This window comes from Pocillopora damicornis, chromosome 1 (genome assembly GCF_964200805.1).
Source record: "Pocillopora damicornis chromosome 1, jaPocDami1.2, whole genome shotgun sequence".
NCBI lineage: Eukaryota > Metazoa > Cnidaria > Anthozoa > Scleractinia > Pocilloporidae > Pocillopora > Pocillopora damicornis.
The window spans coordinates 13,024,374-13,046,349 of NC_142670.1; the positions used below are offsets into that span (position 1 = coordinate 13,024,374).

Genomic DNA, 21,976 nt, shown 5'->3' on the forward strand with positions numbered 1-21,976 from the left:
GGGTGCGTTTCTTTGTTTTGTCCGTGAAAGATGTGGAGGCGCACGCGTCTCGCAAATTGTTCATAATCTCGCAAGAGTTGTTGCCTAATTTTACGTTCGTTTGTCACGGGTGTTGGGATGAGTTTAAGACATTTTGACAGCACGCTGATTGACTTTCAGAGAGTTGACAGTTTGAGAATTTTTTTCGGAATTTTTCTTTATCTCCCCATCTTTAGCTAAAAGGCTACATTTTAAATTGTGTCGACGCTCTTTACGTCTTAGGCTTTTTCCGCTTCCGGTATTGTTACAGCTAGCTTTTTAAGAGTCAGAGAACATACTGATATATTTTCCATCGCTTTTATTTGCAAGTGTATAAATAAGCTCTTTAAGGTCGAAAATTCATTCCTTCATTAGGCTATTCACTGTTTTTTTACACTATTCGCCGAGTGCTTTCCTTTTAGCGGTTGCCTATCTACATGTATGTTCTTACGAGCTAAGAGTTCGTAGTTAGCCCTCTTTCTTTGGCTCTCAGCCTTCTATGGTCAAAGTTATTCATGGCATTAACTAAGCCCTGTTGACCTTGTTTTTTATTTCTTTTACTTCGAACAATATGTGCGCCATTCCTTTATAATACTAATTAGTCGCTATTAACCTTTACTTAAATTGCCTCATATTCATATTAAAAACGTGTATGGTATTGTCTTCAAAGAAGAGAGGAGGCTTTTCATACTAATTAGATAAATATTAATATTTCTTTTTTTTCATCCTTTCGTCATCAGAAGAATCATTAACAGTATCGTCACCAACATGGACAGCATCACCAACCTACACAGCTTCACCAACATGGACAGCATCACCGACATGGACAGCATCACCAACATACACAGCATCACCAACATACACAGCATCACCAACCTACACAGGATCACCAACATGGACAGTGTCGACAACAATGACAGTTTTACCAACACCGACTTCACTATCATCATCAACAACTGAAGGTTGCTTATTTTCCGAAAGTTAGGCTTTTTCCGATTTCACTTGACATCTTTTCAGCTTTCACGCCACCCCTTTCTGTAGCGAGGGCTTTGTCTTAAAAGTGTGGGAAAGACAGTATCCAGTAGTCTAATTCGTGTTTGTGAAAAACGCTATTGTGGCTAGCTTCATAACCGAACATAAACGGGTATACAAGAGAAACTCTTTAGTATTTTGAGTAAGGGGTATTTCTTGAGGTAATGTTACAATGATTCCATGATAGAAATCTTAGGAACTCTGTTCTGTTTACTATTATATGCCAATCTAAAGAAAAAAGTTTCGTTGGAAATTTGGAAAAGCAATCTGAATGTGTCTTCTAATGGCTACTTCAGCTTTGTCAAGGCGCACTGATGACAAAGCAGAACCATTCTGATTAACAGTAAGCTAAGGTTAAAAAGTAACAAACTTTTGCTTTTTGTTACAACGGCTTTTAGGTAAGACGCAGGACCTTGTTGCAGTCATTTCTGGCGGATCTGAGGTGATTCGAGGACTCAAAGAAAACATCACATTGGATGGCTCACTCTCATATGACCCTGAGGCTGCACATGGTGACCAATCGGGAATGAACTTTACTTGGCATTATGGTGAGATCACTGGGAATTACTCCTATGTGCAGGGAAAGAAAAGAGACTTCTTTATTGCGGTAAACGAGTCAGCTTTTCAATATAATAGAAGAGCATCTGGCGTGCGAGTTTACTTGAATACAGAGGCTATGTCTCTCAGTGATATCTACATAGCTAGACTGGTTGTGACCAAAGACTATCGCAATGCTAGCGCTTATCAAGTCATCCATTTCTCGAATGGAGATCCCCCTAAAACATATCAAAGGTAAGAAAGTTGGCGTGTTGTCGATGCTATCATTGTGGCTGTTGCTTGTTCTTTTTGTTGCTACTGATATCCCTATTTAGTTTCCTATTTTCTTATTGCTGCTTCTGCTTCAGTTGAAGTTCTTGCTGTTGATTTTGCCATTGCTGTTGTTGTTGTTGTTTGTTTGTGATGTCTTGTCTTGTATGCCCGAAGTGCTGCTGTATTTTGCCTTTCTTTCTCTGTTGCAGTTATTATGACAACCATTGTTCTCAACAAGCAAGGCCGTAGTTACGCTACATTGATCTACATTCTCATTTAGTAATCGATATTCGTTCCTTATTTCAGGTGTTTCATAAATTGTCTGCCTAAAATCAGCCCCTCAGTACGACTTAGTGTCCGATCAGAATGCAAGGGATTACAGTGCTTCAAAATTTCTCCGTATTAGTGGATACTCTACCAGCGATATGAGGGAAACACGTCCACTGTTTGGCAAAGAAAATATAATTTAGAACTCATTACAAGTACACCTCTAAATGCAAGCAACATTGTTATAAATGGAGGTTCCCTTGCTGCTGGAAATATGTACCGCTTGGCATTATTTATCACAACTAACGACGGTTTATGGGCGATGTCAGCCTACGACATTTCCACCGCGTTACCGCCCACAAGGGGGACATGTTCGATCACTCCGTCAAGTGGCATCTCCTTGGAATCACACTTTAATCTGAGCTGTATCAACTGGACAAGTGACAGCACCCCTCTGTCCTACCGGTTTCAATATAGACTAGAGAACGGTATGTACACTGTGTTATATCATGGCGTCAACAACTCCATAGTTACCTTTGGGATACCGCCTGGGAACAATGCAGAAAACTATACCATGAGATTCAACGTTGTTGTGACTGATAGCTTCGGAATTTCTGCCTCTCCTGTCAATCTAACAGTACAGGTAAGTTAAGTTGGTAGGTTCTGTAATATTGATGTAGTTGGGAAATTTTGTTGACATAATTTCGTCATTTTTTGAAAGCTAGCCATCGGAGGGTAAAAAAGCAAACTTTTTCTAAACATGTAACCTACCCAGTATTGACCAATGCTCTTTCTGTAGGTTAAACCTTCCCAGAGTCTAAGACCAGATGAAATCACAAGCCTGGAGGCCATGATCCAGGAAGTCATCAGAAAAGGAGATTTGGGAAAAGCGGCACAATTAGCAAACTCTGTCCTTCAAATTGTTACACAAGAAACCAAGATGAATTTGGAGAAGAAAATCAAGGTAAATGCGATTACAAATGTTTTATATTTCATGGACGCACTATTCGTGTAGTAGCATAATGATATCTCTGCGTATCCAAGTATTTGCACATACGTGTGTTAATGTATTGTGGTACTAATGACTTTTATAATCCAACTGCACTGAGTAGACTACAAATAATACACAGAGAATAATACATGCTCCCGTAGATATAAAATTTTTCTAGGAGCTTTTAAATCGATAGCTCACGAGTGAGCGCAGCGAAAGAGTGAGATGTCGAGTTGAACACGAGAAGAGAAATTCCATATCTACAAGCAACCATGAATTACTTTGTTTGTCATACAAACACAATAGCTCTTTACTGAGAAGAAAAGCCGACTTCATTTATGAATTAAAATAAATGAATCGAAATTCCCCGAATAATAATCGTAGACTATGTTGGCCCTAGCTCCTAAGATGGAAAAATGCGTTGAATCATGATTAAAAAAACAACAATGGTCGTAATTTTCAATTTACAAAATTCTCAGTTATTGACTTTGTCCTTACCGACAGAAGAGGTCTTTCAGGTAAACGGCCAAAATCGGCTAGTGGCAAATCTTCCAGTTGTCGATTTTCATCCTCAGCCGGGAAAATGCTAACACCAAAGCCACTGAATATGTCGCTTTCGGTTTTTCTTTTAGTATATTGGTTTTCTTCCCCTTCTAAGAAAGTTTCAACCTCACTGTCTGTCAGCAATACGGATGTTTAGTGTTTTAGCCGCCATAATTCGAGAAAGCTCCGACAAACAACTTTAATTCAGAATCGTGAAGGCTTCGCCTTTAATTCATCAACCAGACCAAGTGGCGCCAAAGGCGAGTGACGTGTCAGCAGCTGATTGGCTTTATCAACGCACGTTAAAAATACGATATTTTTTCACGTGTGTTATTACGGCTTTTCTCAGGGCCGGGAATCCCTGTATAACACCGCAGTTTATGTGATAAATAGTATTTATGTGAACTAATTTATTCGTGTATTCGTGCACTCATGTACTCGTATAGTAGTGTACTCGTGCATTCCAGTATTCGTGTAGACGGTTATGTTTGTGTACCTGTGCTGTCGTATATTAGCATGCTAGAAGGTTCTTGCATTAACATATATGCGATTGAACTTCATTGCATTTCAAGGTTGTAGACTTTGTAATCAAAACTATTACGTCAGTAAAGGTAAACAACACTGCAGACCTGCTTCAAAGCTCCTCCGTGATTGGTTCTGCCCTTCAAGTCTTAGAAAAAGTCTCTCCCGAGTCATTGGTAGGTAAAATAAGACCGATCGTTTATCATAAAGAATGACACACATGTAGAGGGATATAAAATTGCCACAATTGACATAAAAATTATTGATTGCTTTTTTCATGAGCTAGAGTTCTACAGCGCTGTCGGTTGTCTTGATTTAGTTTTATCATGCACAGGCTAAAGATGTTTGAGAATAAATGCCAAAAGGCGTTTTAGAATTCCTTTACCTAAACAAAAATGGTTTAAAGGCGACGATACCTCTCTAAACCCGGGCTCCTAGAAATAGAAATGTACTGTGCTGAGCAGCAAATAATTCCATGTTTGTTCATAACGCACTTTCAGGAACTGTCGTTATCGGCTGTCGATTCGCAAACGACCTTCTTAAGGTCTATCGTCCAGTTGAAGGACGTTGCTAATATGTCTTTAGTCACTCAATCAGCAGAAAACTTAGTTTGGTGTCTTCGAAGTGTGCTAAAGATATCCGCAGAGATGGCTTCAATAGATTCCATCTTAAGCTTCCAAGAGCAGGTATTTTGTTAGCTGTTGTAGTCTAACAGCGAAATATAGTTACATATGAAACTTCAAGCTGCACTTGAGTCGGCTTCCCTCATTTTTAACTGACACATTGCGTGTCAAGCTGGTGCCGCTGTCAAATTACGTGATAAAGTTGCCATTATCGCTACTTACAATAGGTCGTCGCAAGCCTTACAAGTGCCTCAAAAAATTAATTTTTTTTGTAATTGTCCCTGCTAAGCTCTTTTTGTTAGTCTAGCTTTGCTTCTTTTTTTTATTTTTAACTGTTTGCTCGTGATGTTTTGTTTCATTTTACAGGGTGAGAGGTCTGCTAATACTGCCCTAAAAGTGCTGGGAAAAGTTGCAGACGCATTGTTAGCCCTGAGAGTCCCAGGTGAAAACACGATATCGATCTCCACGAGTCAATTGAACATGACATTAGGGCGACATAGCCCGAATAAACTTGCAGGGCTGCAGATAAAGGGTGGAAGTGGCAGCTTCATTTTACCACCATGGCCTGTCACAGGAAGGAACAGAACAAGTTTTGTCGACACCCAGGTAAGGGATTACATCAAAATAAGAAACGAGCGCATGTCAAAATCGATTTAGTCGTGGGTGACTTCGGAAAGTCTGATAACCCAAGACCAAACGCATTGGAAGGTACAGTCTTTGTTAGGCATCCTGAACTCTTTTTCTCGTTTGGCTTCCATAATTATGGTCAGTTAGCGATAATTATCATGTCTCTTAATCCTCAATTCCTTAAAGTCAACAAAAAGTCTTGATTTATTCTTATTGCAGATGCTATCAATGTCATTCAACCCCTACACCTGGGACAGCACCAAGGAGCGAGTCGACTCTGAGGTTCTATTTCTGGACTTAAAGGACAATAAAAGCGAGCTCTTGGAAGTGTCAAGTCTACCAGAAGACATTGTTATCGTTATTCCATCAAAATCTCGGACAATGCCCAAGGAGCTATGGTACTTCACGACAGATGACGATTTACGTTTCCACGAGATAACTGTCAAGTACGAAAACACTCTGATACAGGTAGAAGTCAAACCCCAAGAGCCAACTGTACATCTGTTTGTTTACTTGCGATTTGGTCAACGGCCAACGACTCGAAACTACGATCTCAATGCCACAATCTCTCAAAATGGACAGTGCGTTTGGACTGCAAGCGCGCATGACAAAAAGGAGAGACAACCAGAATGCTCGTCGAACCCACCTAACCCAATCGCAACATTGGCCAGGCATCCTGGAAAATACTTTCTGGGCGTAAAAAACTATAATGCCACCACGACCACCCCACACAGGAGAAAGAAAAGATCGTGTTTTACAGCTGGACGACAAAAACGCTCTTGCGTCGAAGTCAAAGATCCCCCACCTACCCTACCCATGAGTAAAACTGCATCTGTGACACCAGCTTATGATTCCAAAACCGATCAGAACTATACTCTGAAGGTGACCTTCGGTAGCTGTGTATACTGGTCAGCGAAAGTTGAGATGTGGGTAACAAAAGGCTGTCGGGTGAGTCGGTGTAAAGTCTTAACATTATCGAATAATTTTTATAATGTGGAATTAGTTCAGACACTTTTCAAAGAATTCGTGGGTTTCACGTAATTGTGGAAAAATGAGTGCTCCATTGTGATCATCTTCGCTTATTTGGCAACTGAAAATCTAGACGACAAAACTTTGTCGAGCCCGTGTGTAGTCTTCCATCGTAAAAAATAAAATTATTCTCATAGCTAATCACGACCTTTGAATACCTTTGAATGGACAAGACGCATCATTAGCACTGAAAACCGAAACAGTGATTTTCTCTCTGGACAATTCCAGATTTTAGGAGCATTGGACAGATTTATTAATTGCAGCTGCGATCACCTGACATCCTTTGGGGGAAGTCTTTTGGTTAAACCGAATCCTGTCGACTTCGACAAGCTTCAAGTGCAGATTCAAAAGTCGCCAGAATCTGGAAATATCACAGTTATTTTGGCGGTGGCGTTGGTTTTCTTAAGTTACGTGATTGTGCTTGTTATCGTCAGGAAGACAGACATAGAAGACTCTAAAAATGTAAGTTCTGAACATATTCTGTATTATGTAGAACCTAATGCGCTTTGAAAACTTGCAGAATTCATATTTTTCTAAGTATCCTCAAAAAAAGTGATCAGCAAACTTGGAAGAAATCACAATAATCATTTAAAGTTTCCAAGTTTTTTAATATCAACAATATAGAAATATATATTTTTTTCTTTAAGTAAGGGAAAAAGTAAAAAAAAAGTAAATCACCGATTCATTAATGGCATTATCATTTTTCTTAAGAACGTTTTACCAGTCCATTTGCCATCCTCTCCAGAGAGTACATATGGATACGAGATAGTGATAACTACAGGAGTCTGGATATACTCAGGCACAACAGCTCAAGTTGCTATGGAGATTTACGGTTCTGACGGAAGGAGTGGCATTCTTCAGCTCAGCCAAGAAGAGACTGGTTTAATTGACGTGTCCTTCTCTCGTGGTAACTCGGCCATGTTTGTACTGTATGTTAACAAATCTCTTGGTGTGATTCGACAAGTGAAGATTGGTCATAACAACTTTGGTGACAGTCCTTCGTGGTTTTTAGAGGAAATTTTCATTCGGGACGTACAATCCAATCAGTCTTGGAAATTTATGGTCAGTCAGTGGTTTGCTCTTGAGCGCAGAGACGGGCGTATCGAGCGAATGTTTCAAGCAACGGTATCTCAAATGGACTTTGCCAGTGAGGTTGCAAAACGCTGGCGGAGAGGGCTTACGGAGCTACATATCTGGGTGTCAGTTGCTGCCAAACCAAAGAGAAGTCACTTTTCAAGAGTACAGCGAGTTTCTTGCTGCCTTTCAGTGCTTTTGACATCCATGTTTGCAAACGCGATGTTTTATGAGCTCCAAGGCAAATATGAACAACTTATTCAAGTTGGACCTCTGAAATTCTCGTGGAGACAAGTAGTTACTGGTATTGAAAGTGCGCTCATTGTGGCACCAATAAACATACTAATAGTGGTTTTATTCAAAAAAGCATCCAAAAAGTCCTCGAGTAACAACAGTCCTTGCTATAAAGCTAATTTAATCAAAGGTATCGCCTGGTTCTTGTTTTTCGGTTCTTGTGCTATTTCTGCTACGTTTACAATCTTCTATAGCCTGATTTGGGAAAAGAGTGTCAGTGAGCAGTGGCTGTCCTCAATGCTTATCTCCTTTGCTCAAGATGTCACAATCATAGAACCAGTTAAAGTGTTCTTTACAGCTGTAGTTTTGGCGGCCATTATCAAGATGAAGGCGAAGAGATCAACGGTACCTGCATGTGAAGACTCTAATCAAGTTGAAAGCGGTTGCTCAAAACAAAGGCTGTGGACGTTGAAATTAGCGGAAGTAGAAAAGATGAGGAAACGCCAGGCCAAGAAACAGAACCTGTCACGTTATTTCACAGAGTTGGGTATCTACTTGGTTTTCGTTTTCTTGTTAATGGTAGTGTGCTATGGAAACAGAAATGACCATCGCTACTTAATGACCAGATCAATCCGAGATGGACTGCCTAATTTTAACAATGTGAGTAACATTTATTGTGTTTGGATAAATCGTTAAAAGACTGATATTACCCAACGATTGATGTAGTCACAATTGTAAGTAACGTATTAATTTTCATTGAACTCAGATGGCAGATGACAGGAAGTACTGGAGCTGGCTGCGGAAAGTTTTCATTCCTGGAGTGTTTTCCGGTAGATGGTACAACGGTCAGGAAGAGAAAAAAACAATGTACATTGGTAATAAACGCTCTCTTCTCGTCGGGATGGCTCGATTAAGGCAACTGAGAGTGAAATCGAGTAAGTCCTTTCTTTTATTTACTTTTAAGTTTAACTCACCCTAAAGGAGACGCCCAGAAAATATAATGTTTTTTTTTGTCAAAGTGTTAGGCATACGTTGTCAAGATTTTGATATTCTGCTTTAATTTGTATACACCTTTTAAAGAGAAAAAACGGGCACAAGTTAATATCCGGTTTTTAACTAAATTTTCCTACACGATAAAGAATATGGGAGATGTGCTATACCTGTAGATTGAATTAGTTCCAAAACAAACTTTCTAATAAATGTCCCTTTTTTTTATTAAACTTACAGCACCATGCAACGTGTTAAAGTACATGAAGACAACTTTCCAGGAATGTTACGAAGGATATTCGGAAACAAACGAAGACAATACCGCTTTCTATGAACCGGGCTGGAGGTTTGTCGACAACTCTACAAGAGACGCAGATTTATTTCGACTTTGCCCGAAGCCATGGCGATATCAAAATGCGGAAGAAAGTGATAGCGGGTCAGAGTGGGGACAGTTCTCATTTTATCGAGGAGGAGGATTTGTAGCAGACCTCGGGTACAAGAACCATACGGGGTTCAAAGCCGTAACCACTTTGCAAAACAACGGTTGGCTTGACAGGCAAACCCGGGCGGTTCTCGCACAGTTTTCCGCGTTTAACCCGTCGGTGAATATTTTAGGTGTTGCCACATACTTTTACGAAGTTGAGGCATCAGGACTCAAAGAAGCTTTGGTACAAACTGACATTCTTTCTCTTGATCCTACAAACACAGCTTCATATCAGTTCTATTTGATTTGCATTTTACTATACGCTGTATCCGTTCTGCTGTTTTTGGGAAGAGAATGCTTCAAGCTTTACAATAACCGTTCCCGGTATTTCCAGTCCGTGTGGAATTGGGTGGAGATGTCCCAGGTTGTTTTCTCCGTGTTGGCCGTGGTTTTGTACATAAAACGACAAATCATAGTCTCTTCAACATGGGCAAGGTTAAAAGAAAACAGTTATGCAAATTTAAGTTTCAAAAAAGCTATCATTTGGCATGAAGCAGAAAATGTTGTACTTGGAATCCTGATGTTTATCGTCACTGCAAAACTCTTGCATGTCATTCGCTTCAATAAACATGTTGCTGTATTCTCCAAAGCATTGACGATATCTGCACAATCTCTTTCATCCTTTAGCATTGTCCTATTGATTCTCTTCGTGGCATTTCTTCACGCCGGTGTATTGATGTTTGGCACTGGATCTGAGCGCTACTCCTCAGTGCTAAAAGCAGCTTATTTCCAACTCGAACTGACTCTTGGAAGAGTGAAAGCTAGACCAATCAGTGAATTAGCAGAGGTAAACGGCACATACGCTAAGATATTCGTCTTTGCTATTCTTTTCACCCTAACAATTATCTGCATGAACTTTTTTATCGGCGTAATAAACGATGCACTTCTTGATGCAAAGGATACCGCGAACGAAAGTGAGTTGCACGAGCTCGTTGATGAGGTTCGTTGCAAAGGCTCAAAAGAACGGAACACATTTTTCGATACTGTCAGCAGTAGACTGAGACAACTGAAAGTCTCCCAAGCATCAAGCACGGAAGAGAAAAAAGCAGTAGATAGAAGCATTACCCTTGATTCCACGAAGAGTTCAAAAGTCAACTTTGACCAAATCAGTGAGGCTATCAAAGCTTTGAGGGGAAAAACAGGCCAAGAACCAGGAGAAAAACAGCCGAAATACTCAAGAGGAAAATCATTTTCCGATGGAATTAGCAAATTCTTGAAAACACTGGGAAGAATGAACCATGACGAACACTACAAAGGTAAAAAAAGGAAGAAAGTTCGATTTCAAGAGGATGTCGCTAACTCTCATCTTCGGAAATTAGAGAAAAGAGGGCATGAATTGTTTCAGCGGCTTGATAGGGTTATGGCGGGATTCTCAAAAGAGGACGAAGAATATCTTTATTTAATGGAAACAATGCGAGCCTGTGACTTCTTAAGAGAGAGGAAATAGATAAATGGTGAAAGGAATAGATCATATACTCGAGAATTAGACTGAAAGATCGGGACTGTAGTCTACATTATCCCGTGATCACTGTCAAATGGCTGAAATGCTTCGCACGTATACGTATTAAATGTGTTCTTTTCTTTATAATTGAATTTCACGATTAAAATACAGAAAAACTTGATAAAGGATGGTAACATAGAGGTGGCAACAAAAATGTAGAGGCGATCAAGTAGAAAGAATTTTTTTGCCACTTTCCTTCGGAGTGTATTATGTTTGTATGTAGGTCCATCTAAATTAGATAATTAAAACGTAGCTTCACGACCTGAAGATTAGTTTCTCGAAGCGGTGCTTAGGGAAAGACCTCGTTAGAATGTCAGCAATCATCTCATCAGTGGCAAGATAATTACGCAAAATTGCTCCATTTAGTGCTTGTGGAGTACCAGCAAACGAAAACTACCCCTCGTCGGTGCTACCCCAAAGTAAAGAAGAACCAAACGAAACGTTTTGTCGCCTTTCCTCTACATTTGAGTGAATTCGACGCCATCTTCTCTCACAAATTACTTTTGACATGTACATTTAACCCTCTATGCTATCGCTCAACGTAAAGCGTACTTTTCGATCTGTACAAACAACGGTCTAAAAGCGACGCTCAACAGAGAATTGACCCATGGGTAAAAAACTAAAAACTGAGCTTTCCAAAACACTGACAGCACATGTTAGCTCTTTTTTAAAGTCTTCCTCCCCCTCCCCCCCCCCCCAAAAAAAAAAAAAAAAAAAAAAAAGAAAAGAGAAGGAAAAAAACTTACCTAAACGGGGATACTGTGCACGGAAAGAGTTAATCTCTTTTGAAACACGCAAGTGGAACAATTTTGGCTGGAAATTCCCCGCGCAAAATGGTAAAGTACAGGATACAAAGCAACCTGTCTGACGCAAAATCTAAGGAAAGAATTGAGTCAATGACAGGAAACAACAAAAGTTTGACAAAGGAAAAATACAGATTTTTTGAACACGAAGTTTATTCAACTACGAATACTTTGTTACCCCAGTAATTGACCATTGACTTTGACAGCTTGAAAACGAAATATCCGCCCACGCACAAACGGTTGAACGCTTTGTCAAGTGATAATAAAGAGTGGGAAGCAGAAACTCATCCCAGCGGCCAGTTTGAAGACAGAGAAAAAGGTCATCGTAGAGAGGTAAAGGACCACTAGCGTAAAATGACATCTTTTTTTTCGAGGGTAAATCGATTCTCATAGTAAAAGAAAAAATAAAATATTGATTGTGGCCTATAAAGAGGTAATGTGACCAAAGTAGAGGAAAACCTAGTTCAAGTATTCAGAAGGGAAACCTCGAGGAAAAACGAAATCAGCAAGGTGAGATGAGTCAACCAGTTTGTGAACAAACGTAACACTTTGTTTTTTCTGTAATAATATAAGCTGTCTGAAGACTTTCTGTCAGGCGAGCTTACTACGTACACATTGTACCGCAACTTTCCTGGTCACTCTTTGATCATCTCAGTTTTTGTTGGATCTGTGAAGAGTTAACTTTTCCGCTGTTTGGCGGGACTCAAGGGAAAATTTCGGTTGAGAAGAGGTGGTAAACTTGAAATAAAGGCCGTTTTAGACGAGTAGAAACTGATGGAAGTTCAAGAGTAAATCACAAGCCAAACTTCTTTATAATCGATACTGAAAATCTGCTTTTTGGCTTCGCCGACGAGAAGCACCTTTCTATAAAAGGTGTAATTTTGCGTCGGTAAAAAATCATTTCCTCTGAATCGTGACCTTCTTAATAGGGAAAACAGGTCCCACAAAAGAGGCAGAAACCTCACCCATGGCCGTAAGGTTTTTCTACCCCTTTTCACGTCATAACGTTGGCCCAAATAAAGATGTGTTCGCTAAGCTTTTCAATGAAAGTGCGCACGCGGAAGAGAAAATTGTCGCTCGAAAGACGGTCACAAAACTAAAAAACCATCAAATCTGAGAAAATTTCCTCTAAAACATTTAATGACCGGAAAGTCACGGGTGTCGCTCTTGAATAAAAAATTTAGTCAGCTATAATATTATCACAACCATTAAGATCTACAACGTGTGATGGCTTAACTCGCCGAGTTTAAATCTAGTTTCAAAACACATTACAATCAGCTTTAAAACTCTACTTAAAAATACTGAGTGTGGTAATGTTAATCATAGTTTTCGTTATATTCAACCATTGAGATTTTTCCCTGTCATCGCATAGTCGAGAGTTATTTAGAAAAATATTGAACAATCGAGTGAGTAAAAACTGTCTAAAATACAAAACGTGCACTATATCTTATCACAGAAATCAAATATTTGTCCAGACATTCAAAACTGATTAAATCAAATTTGAAACTTATTCTCTAATATTTCCTTTGATGACGAAAAGCTAAGTTTCTACAAAAAAAATGTTCTTGGTATTTGGAGAAATTCTTCAACCCAGAAAACAGAACTTTAGCTAATATTAACAATGACGTCAAAAACTTAACGATCTAAGTCACAATCTCACTCCGAACATTATCTGCGCCTGCTCCACCATGAAACAGGAGAGGAGTAGAACCGAGGCAGCGGTTTGGGAACAAATTCATTGAGCTAAGAAAGTTTTGAAAACTATAAAAAATGGGAAAAGTTTGTACGGGATTACAGAGTTTGATTAATTGAGTATGAGTGCTTATTTTTGGCAGGATTTGGAATATATACCAGCACAAAATTTGTCTTCTCCGATTAGTGAGGAAGGAAAACCTATAACTATCAAGTTCTACCCACCCGACAAAGCTTGTCACTTTGAGTTCCTTGAAAAACTTTGTCAACATGACGTTTGCGTAAAAAGAATCCGTAAAGTCATTCCCGGAGCATCTCCAGATTTTCTAGGGAGCGAAAAGCCCTGGGTACGAGATTGAAAACTGCTAATGGAGAGCAAAAGGGTTGATAGACACGGCTTTAAGAATTAAACGCATTTCTAGTTTTCGCTGATTGAATAATCAAGCTGTACTTTACTATCGAGTAAAATCAAGGTCTAAATAAAGAAGAATCAAATCTATCAGGGACAGCGTTTGTTGATTTGTTTCCTTTGAGGAAGGGGCGAAGTTTAAGGATTTTACACTTCCCCCCCAGCCCGTTATAAGGCTATGTAATATTTTTAAGAAAACCCGCTCATTTGAAGTAAATTTGCAGCCAATTTTATTAAGTCCACTTATATACTTTATTAGCGACGACTGATCCTTCTTCCGTTCCCCCTGAAAACCATCTATTCCCCACCTCCCCCATCAGCGACAAATAATGAATTGTTTCTCACATACGATTAGTGGTGGTCATCCAAGCTTGCCCATTCCCTATGGAAATAATTAAATAATAATAATAAAATTAAATAATGAAAACCATCTATTCCCCACCCCACCCCTCAGCGGCAAATAATATAATGTTTCTCATACACGACTAGTGGTGGTCATCCAAGCTTGCCCATCCATAATTGGCCTGACTTGTTTTAATTAACTCATTTCCATATATGTTTTTTGGCTCTTTAGAACGGAAAGAAACGATTTACGGTGCGGGTTTCAATAATTTGGTGAGCATCGAATGTTGTCTCAAAGTATCAAAAACATACCAAGTCAACAAAAAAAGTTAGAACTGCATGAATCAACGGAAAAAAATAATTAGGAGAATATCACTTTATTGCATTTTCATCCTTAATGTTACTCAATATAGTTCACGTTAGATGTCTGTGACATTTCATGCTTTAAATACTAATTGAAAAGGATATTTTTCTTTTCTTGATGGCGTCCGAAAAGGAACTAATTTCCTTTCCTTAAAGCTCAAAATAAATTAAGTGTTGACGACTTGCTTGCTTTTTGTTTCGACAAAGGACTGCTAGCAGAGTTCCTTAACAGGGGAGGGGAGGGTCCTACTTCAGAGTGTCTGGAGTAGATTTTTTTCATTTCAAAAATTGTTACTTTAATCACTCTGGCAAAGAAAGGGGGTGATATTCTTTCTAGTGCTTCATTCCCCCCCCCCTCCCCTCCCTCTTATTTTTTGATGCACTCACGCGCTATAGTTACGCATCTGGGTTGTTTTGCTAAGGGCAGTTGATTTCTCTCCCAGGCTCACCATAATGTAATGATCATATGATATTTCTGACATGTCTTGTTTTAATTTTTAAGTCAAGCACTAATTAGCCAGCTAATGTTACTCAGTCATTAAATGACCTCAAGAGACGATTGAGGTATGTCTGAGATTAGTGCAAATGGCTTGAATATGGTCCGAGATATCAACACTTGGTTACCATGCGAGAATAAAATGAAATTTTTGGATACTGCTCTATAAACTCAGGTGCCACTTTACAATATACCATCACTTTCAAAGAGGATTGCTTAAACTAAAAATCTGTAAAGTTTCTGAGAAAAAGAGCAGTAATACCAAAGACCATTTATCCGTGGTTTCGATATTGTTCAGTGTCGTCGATAACACTCGTTGATCTTGAACTTCCAGCTGCATGACAAGAAGAAATGTTCGCGATAGAAACTGCTTAAAGTTAGAAGGAACGGTCGATCAAGAAGCGCGTATTGTCCTGAAAAGAGCTAATGTCCATGAAAGTGATTGGCACTAATTTCATGTCTCGCGGAGGGGAAGTCAGATGAAAAATTGATGATCACTTTAATAGTTCACTTATCCAGACAATCATACTTACTATTAGCTTAAATACCTTTACCTCTAATTCATTATTTGATTCTTTCTTTGTAAAGGTGGTTTTAAAATATGGATTCCTCTGTGAGTAATGTTTAAAACCTTCTCAATATTATTTGATAGTTAACGCTTCTAAATTCATCGTGTTGACTAATTGTACATTCAAAATACAATCCTATGGCAAATATATTCTATTGTGTCAGGTGTGTAATCTGATATGGTCCATTGGCAAAGAAAACGCGGTGTAATTTCAGCAAATAGTACCTATAATATCTTCTCGTTGATTATAAATTAAAAGGTTTTTGAAAACTGGAACGCGAGTCAGTTTGTTTGTTAATTCCTCAAAGCTGGATGTTTTGTCTTTTGTTGACACGTTGTCGAGTAACCAATTCGGCAGTCATCGCGCACGACCAGAGGTTAGCGTAATCACTTACGTAAATACGAAGCTAAAACATTGACACCCAAAAGCTGCAAACTGTTTACAAAGTGAAAACAATCGAGGGCACCCGCGTACGTGTAAACTTTCCTGATCAGTTGGCTGACGGTTGTTAAGATGCTCTCGGTTACAACACTTTCATTATTAGCTGAATGAGGTAAGTTTCATTTGGAAAAATCATCTTTTCGCTAGATAGGAATTTGAGATTCTCGCCTTCAGCGCAGCACAATTCAAAATTGTGTTTAAGATTATAACAATCTAATCCCATGCCGTAGAAAGGTCTCACGCAGTCTCTAAATATGAAAAAAGTCAAACACAAAACTATCCGTCCTAATTTATTTAACTAGACATCTTAGATACTTCTGACATGCCTGGGATAGTTTAATAATTTCTCTCAGAAGTGGAAATCACAGCTACATTTCTTTCCAAATAAATCTCTCCTGACTGATTTAAAATATGATCACTTCAGCAGGTATTTCGACTTATGCGGTCACAGCGACTGAGATTGTTTATTCAATATGAGGCTATTTCCCGTAGTTTTTCGACTGCTAGGGAATTCGGTAATCACTAGAAGCTTCTAATGTTTTGAATGAAGACAATTAACTAACTAACTAAATTCCCGATCGCAGCATAATGAAATCTTTAAGCGATATGGTTCTTGATGTTGTCTTTTCTTTCAACATCACGTCCAAATGTTATGGTAGCGTGATCTAGCCGTGTAGCTCAAGGGAAACCATTGTAACAATGAACTACGGCAAAATTATAAAAAAAGAAACGAGTTGAAAATGTGCTTGCAGTGTAAGCTGGCCTAATAGCTCAAGTTGAACTTATCCAAGAGATTGTTTTTTTTAAATTGCGGCAATGAATACGCAGCTGATTTATTCGAAAACGATGAATGAGGGTAATTGACTATTTGCTCTATTTTTTCCCTCAAAAGAAAAACAAACCTCCGTTAACACGAGAAGAGGAGGCAGACCCTTGCGATTTCTTTATTCGAGCGACGCCGTTTTGTTTTCCGCTGACTGAACGAAAAAACAACTGCAACAGGAAGAGTTAGCTTGAAGGTTACATCTCGTCTGAAATTTAATTCGAGCTTACTGTGTGGTTCACGGCTACGCTCATGATTTTCTCTCTTCCATTAGCCTCAGTTTCCCTAACTCTGCATTCCATCGCTATTGTTCTGCTCATTATATTTTTTGTTTTGCTACGTCCCCGTTGCCGCCGTCGTCGTGGTTTGCTTAAGGTCTCTAATCCACTGCGGCGACGACTTGGTAAAACAAGAGATTTAATGGCCTAGGAGCTCAGCACGTGCGTTTTAAAGCTTTGTATATTTTTTAGCCGTCTTCTGTAAAAAAAAAATACATAAAAAATATGAAATCGCCAAAATTCGCCTTATCATGAGAACGGAATCCAGAAAGAAATTTATATAAGTTCCCATTTGGAGTTCCATCCAGCTGCACAATCGGAATGAAACTAATTCAGCTACCAGTTGATCCTCTTTTTTGTAAGACAAATGGGACCTTCTCGATCCAACCATCCAAACAATTATATTGAGACAGAGACGAGGCATCCATTTACCACTGCAGAGTTCGCACTAAAATTTCTCACACATTGCACTCTGTTCTTGTGCAAGACTCTTTATCCTCACGGTGCCTCGCTTCATCTTGGAGTTTACTGGGTACCGGCGAACTGACAGAACAACCTGACGAAATGCTGAACAAGGGGTTGGGTGGGGGGAGGGGGGGAGGAACATGTCACGGACGAGCATTCCGGCCAAGGGGAGAATTGCAATACTTCTCGTCACTTCACCCTACAGAAACAAGAATACGCTGTTGCTAGATAGGCATCGTAGCTCGAGTACAGATTTATCTCTCTATGCACTAAATAAGAAATACATAGCGCGCAGAAGGCTTGAATCGAGGCAACGAAGTTTTCTTTTTTTTTTTATCTCCGCTTCAGACCGAAAAATTCCAACATCGCTTTGTCAATGTTCCCAGTTTTTACTTGGTCTTTCATAACTACTTTGATCCAATCGATTTGTTCACTGAGGAAGCTTTCCGTCAATAATTTTAAAATGTCCTGCTTTTAATCCTTTACTTGCTATTTACATAAATTATCTAGCCAGTCATTATCATTAACTCTCATTATCCACGGAACTTGCATAAGAAGATGACCGTCTCATTTCCTATATGAATAAAGGAAAGCTGCCCTCCAACCTCTGAAAAGCCCTTGACTCCATGCCCCCCTCAACATGATGAATGCTTCTTCCTAGTTTTCCATGAATAAATTCTTTGACAGCCAGTGATTGGTTTCAATGAGGTAAAGGGCTGTACAGTAATAAACCCCTGCAGCTCTGCTTTTATACTTGGTTACATCTAAATATTATCAATTGCTCTTTTTAAATCATAAAAGTTGTTCGTTATTCACTTTTTGACTTTTTCTATTTTCTATTAGTCCATTATCTCATTATGGGAAACTCTATTGATTGCTGTTACGCAACTCGTCAATCAGTGTTTCTTCTCGTGCATTCGGTCGTGTTCGTACACCGCTCGGCGAGTCTGATTGACATCTTAAAGCCTGAAAAGGGTGTGATCTGAAAGTTTCCGAAGTCTCTAGCGGACATCAATGCAGACAAAAAAATAGCGAGTGCACTTGCATTAGGTAAAGTATCATTACACATTAATTTAAAATGATACGATAATATCACAATACTAATGTTGAGGATTGCTTTTCATAAACCTGTAGAGAGTAGCTAAGAAACTAAACAAATTTCTTTCCTCGGCAAAATTGTGCCTAGAAATTTTAATACTTAAAACTTGTTGCTCGAAATTGGAAAAGCCAAGGAGACCGTGGTGCTCAAATACATGGGCCACTGTATCCAGGCCTGGTATTTAAGAAAAAAATGATAAGCAGTTTGCACTGAGAAGTAGTCGTACGGCTTCACCGTTGGAAGTCTGGACAAAAGGCTAACAGAGAAGACACTTAAAAATGCTCTGCAGGGGGGCCGAAGTTAAAATTCGCGTTCATTGACGGATCAGCGTTGAAGCTCCAGAGAGCATGCAAGAGTCCAAACTTTTCGCGCGTAGGCTTCAAGAACTAGATGAAAGGTTTGTAAACACATTCATTAGAAAGAATGAAATTTTTTACATGCCTTTCACATGCTCACCCATATGAAGAATTATACAAAAACTCTTTCTTTCCACAGGCTGCCTGTGTTACAATAGCAGCTCTGATACAATATTTCTTGATGGCCGCTTTCCATTGGATGCTGATTGAGGGAATCTCCACTTCTTCGTTGTGAAAGTTTACAACATCAACACCAAAATGTACATGTATCACGTCATCTCATGGGGTAAGTTCATTATTTTACAACATGCACTGGAAACTGTAATCATGCTTTCGGATCGCCAAATATGGTGTTGTCATGCAGGGAAGTGTCTCGATTTCCCTCCTTTCTTTGTGGGTAGGTCCTCCAGTGATCTTGGTGGCCATTTTACCTGGCATCGCTACTGGAAAAAAAAGGAAGGGTTACAAAGCTATACGAGTGATAAATAGTGGGAAAAAAACTCAAGGGTTTGTTCTTGCTCTTCTCCTTTTAATTTGTCGCATTTAATTCGTTATTTTGTTTTTTGTATATATTTTTAAATCGGTATCATTTCATTTGCTGAAAATTTGTCTTTCTTCCTTTTTCTTTCACTTCTTCGAGTTTAGCTGCTGACTTTCCTCGAGTAACAACCTCATCTGGATATTCGTCGCCTATGTAGCTTTCATTGAGTTTATGATTAGTGTTGGTGATTGTGATTGATATACCTACTCTAATTGCTGCCAAATATTTTGTCTCTGCTCTTTAAAAGCGAGTTTAGTATTTATGAAATGACCCCGCACAACATTTACCATTTTTCTTTTCCTATTTACTCACAAAAAACTTTGGACGTAGCCGCTGTTTGCGGGGATGCTGGTCAATTTTTACCTATTGATGTCTTCACAGGCATAGGATAGCTTCATAAATTCTCAAACTTTTGCTACATAGTATTAAAAAAGTATTATCCTTCCTTGTTGATTTTTTCTCACTATTTTTACATTGATATTTTGTCGCGCAAAAATAATTAAAAAACATTGAGCAAGATGAAAGGAGCAGAAAGATATGGAGATATTAGGTTTATATAATTTAACATGAGGATTCACTTTGCATAGTTCACTCGGTTTAGACACTTAAGTTCGAGATCCTTTAGCTCATTGTCAGAGAATCGAGGCTCATAATCTAGGTTCCCCAGTTTGGAGTTCTATTCTCTGCAAATGACTCTTCATCCAACACTTGTTACCAAACTAGTAACGTCTTCGGCAAGGATCCTCTCCTGTTTTGGCTATTCGATAACCAAATCTAAATAATCAATTTATTTCTATTACATTCTTCAGCTCAACATCTTGATACTCGTTCGAGTCATAAAGGAGATGACCAATTTGTTGCAGCCAACAGGGGAAGACGACCACTCTCAAAAAATAAAAAACTAAAACAAAAAAGTGGAAGAGGTTGCCATATTCTCCTGTGAGGCTTTTCAAAAAAGTATACCGAGAGAGAGCTACTATGGAAGATTGTTAATCTCGAGTTAGATTAGAGACAACTGTGATATTGTGTCAGTGGTGAGCTAAGAAGTATTTTGTGGTGGGCCTCAATCAGTTTATTTAAGGATAATTGTTCTACTTCCTTTAAGAGTCTCTCCTTGGTAAGGATATGACAAGTTGTTTAATAAATTAGTTGGGTTTGTTTGTAGATATTGCTCTTTCTGTCGTTAAAATCGTATTTTATAAAATAATTCAAATAGTACTCTGATTGGCCATAAAACCATTTTACATGAGCGTATGTAAACTCGATAAGCTGGAAACCACTCCGCTTCGCCTCGTGGTTTTCTACGCTTATCGAGTGTTCTCCCAACCTCCCGCGTGTTTACATCAGGCTATGTAAACACGGAAACCATTTTACATTTCTTCAATAACAAGTAATACTAATAGTCTTAGCAGGTAGCGCTGACATTCAAAGTTGTTGTTTAATGAACAAATAGATGAATACGTAAATGTTTGAATAGATAAACAGCTCATTTAGAAAGAACAAAAAAAAAACCCTTATGACTGGATCTTTTGTGGATCAGTTGCATTTACTCATTTTTTTTCGCATTTCTAAGACAGGAGTAACGTTTTGAATCGAAAATACATCGACTAACTTGGAATTAAATTGGGACAATGTTGGGCGGAAATGACGTAAACTAAGAGATTATAAACTACTCGGCACACATAATTAAACAAGAAACTATTCTAAATATATAAGTACATTTCTCTCTACACCACTCAAATGTGATAGGTCAAAACGCTCCAAGCTTCGAATAACTAAATACATCGCAGCTAGGGCTGGGGAATATTCTGGACTAAATAATCAATTATTCCATGAGCGTGGAGATACTAAGAAGAAATCCGAAAACCAAGAAGAAATCCTTTGATTCAGGGTTTGCCGTGGTATGAAAATAAGAACGTACGTTAATTGACACACGAGCGAGTTACTCCATCAAAGTTGAAGGCATACGAAATAATTAGACCCACCAACTGAAAAGTATGTCATAACGAAGATGAATAAATGGCAATCATTTCCATTTTTGCATACGAACAGATGGCGTACTAGCTTTAGCTGCCGGTTGATAAAACAGAAGTTGTTTAAGACAACTTCCATTTAGCAGAGCTCATAAAGAAATTTACAATTCTTAACATCAATTATTTTTGAGCTGCTTCTTTAAAAAACTTGACCTACAAAAAATATTTAAATGCCTTGAAGTTTTTCGATTGTATTAGTAAAACAATGCTCTACACCTGGTAGAAGCTGCTTTTTGTCTATTGGTCCGACTATGACAGAATAAGAAAATAGAGACTTACGACATAAACATGTGATCAGAGATCATGACTTGCATGCATTAAACACACCGGACTCTAAACACACCGGACTCTAAAGATGCCCACATTAAATGCGGGTATCTTTAGAATCTGGTGTTTTTTGTTTTAATTGAGAGTGCCAAATAACCGCCACCAGAATTTTCTTTTTTTAATTAGAGAAGGATCTCTTATAAATTGGGTTCCTTGAAGCCCTTAATACAAAGCAAAGTAATCAGAAAGCAAATAGC

The 21,976-nt window shown here is 38.7% G+C and overlaps 2 protein-coding genes and 1 long non-coding RNA gene across 3 annotated transcripts; all 3 read left to right on the top strand.

The window, feature by feature from the left end:
* The first annotated feature begins 931 nt into the window (after positions 1 to 931).
* Positions 932 to 7,738, top strand: LOC149052089 (polycystin-1-related protein-like). The gene is made up of 11 exons (XM_089180190.1): positions 932 to 998; positions 1,449 to 1,842; positions 2,362 to 2,770; positions 2,927 to 3,091; positions 4,234 to 4,359; positions 4,684 to 4,869; positions 5,173 to 5,412; positions 5,653 to 6,381; positions 6,691 to 6,924; positions 7,174 to 7,587; positions 7,730 to 7,738. Exons 1-11 carry the CDS (start codon positions 932 to 934, stop codon positions 7,736 to 7,738), a joined length of 2,973 nt encoding a protein of 990 aa, XP_089036316.1.
* A 5-nt stretch (positions 7,739 to 7,743) lies between these two features.
* On the top strand, positions 7,744 to 10,882 carry LOC149052090 (polycystin-2-like protein 2). Its single transcript, XM_089212638.1, has 3 exons — positions 7,744 to 8,430; positions 8,537 to 8,705; positions 8,998 to 10,882. The coding sequence occupies exons 1-3, from the start codon at positions 7,744 to 7,746 to the stop codon at positions 10,686 to 10,688; spliced, it is 2,547 nt and encodes an 848-aa protein (XP_089068764.1). The 3' UTR covers positions 10,689 to 10,882.
* Positions 10,883 to 18,269: 7,387 nt separating this feature from the next.
* Positions 18,270 to 20,583, top strand: LOC149052091 (uncharacterized). The gene is made up of 2 exons (XR_016181451.1): positions 18,270 to 19,164; positions 19,280 to 20,583. It is a non-coding gene; the product is annotated as an uncharacterized LOC149052091 (long non-coding RNA).
* Positions 20,584 to 21,976: the final 1,393 nt, after the last annotated feature.

Bases quoted from the DNA above. Each gene is read 5' to 3' on its own strand.
- LOC149052089 (XM_089180190.1), top strand. From the start codon at position 932: ATGACAGTTTTACCAACACCGACTTCACTATCATCATCAACAACTGAA. The intron at 3,092-4,233 runs GTAAATGCGATT...TTGCATTTCAAG, and splicing joins ATTTGGAGAAGAAAATCAAG to GTTGTAGACTTTGTAATCAA. The intron at 6,925-7,173 runs GTAAGTTCTGAA...ATTTTTCTTAAG, and splicing joins ACATAGAAGACTCTAAAAAT to AACGTTTTACCAGTCCATTT.
- LOC149052090 (XM_089212638.1), top strand. From the start codon at position 7,744: ATGTTTGCAAACGCGATGTTTTATGAGCTCCAAGGCAAATATGAACAA. The intron at 8,431-8,536 runs GTGAGTAACATT...CATTGAACTCAG, and splicing joins GACTGCCTAATTTTAACAAT to ATGGCAGATGACAGGAAGTA. The intron at 8,706-8,997 runs GTAAGTCCTTTC...TTAAACTTACAG, and splicing joins GCAACTGAGAGTGAAATCGA to CACCATGCAACGTGTTAAAG.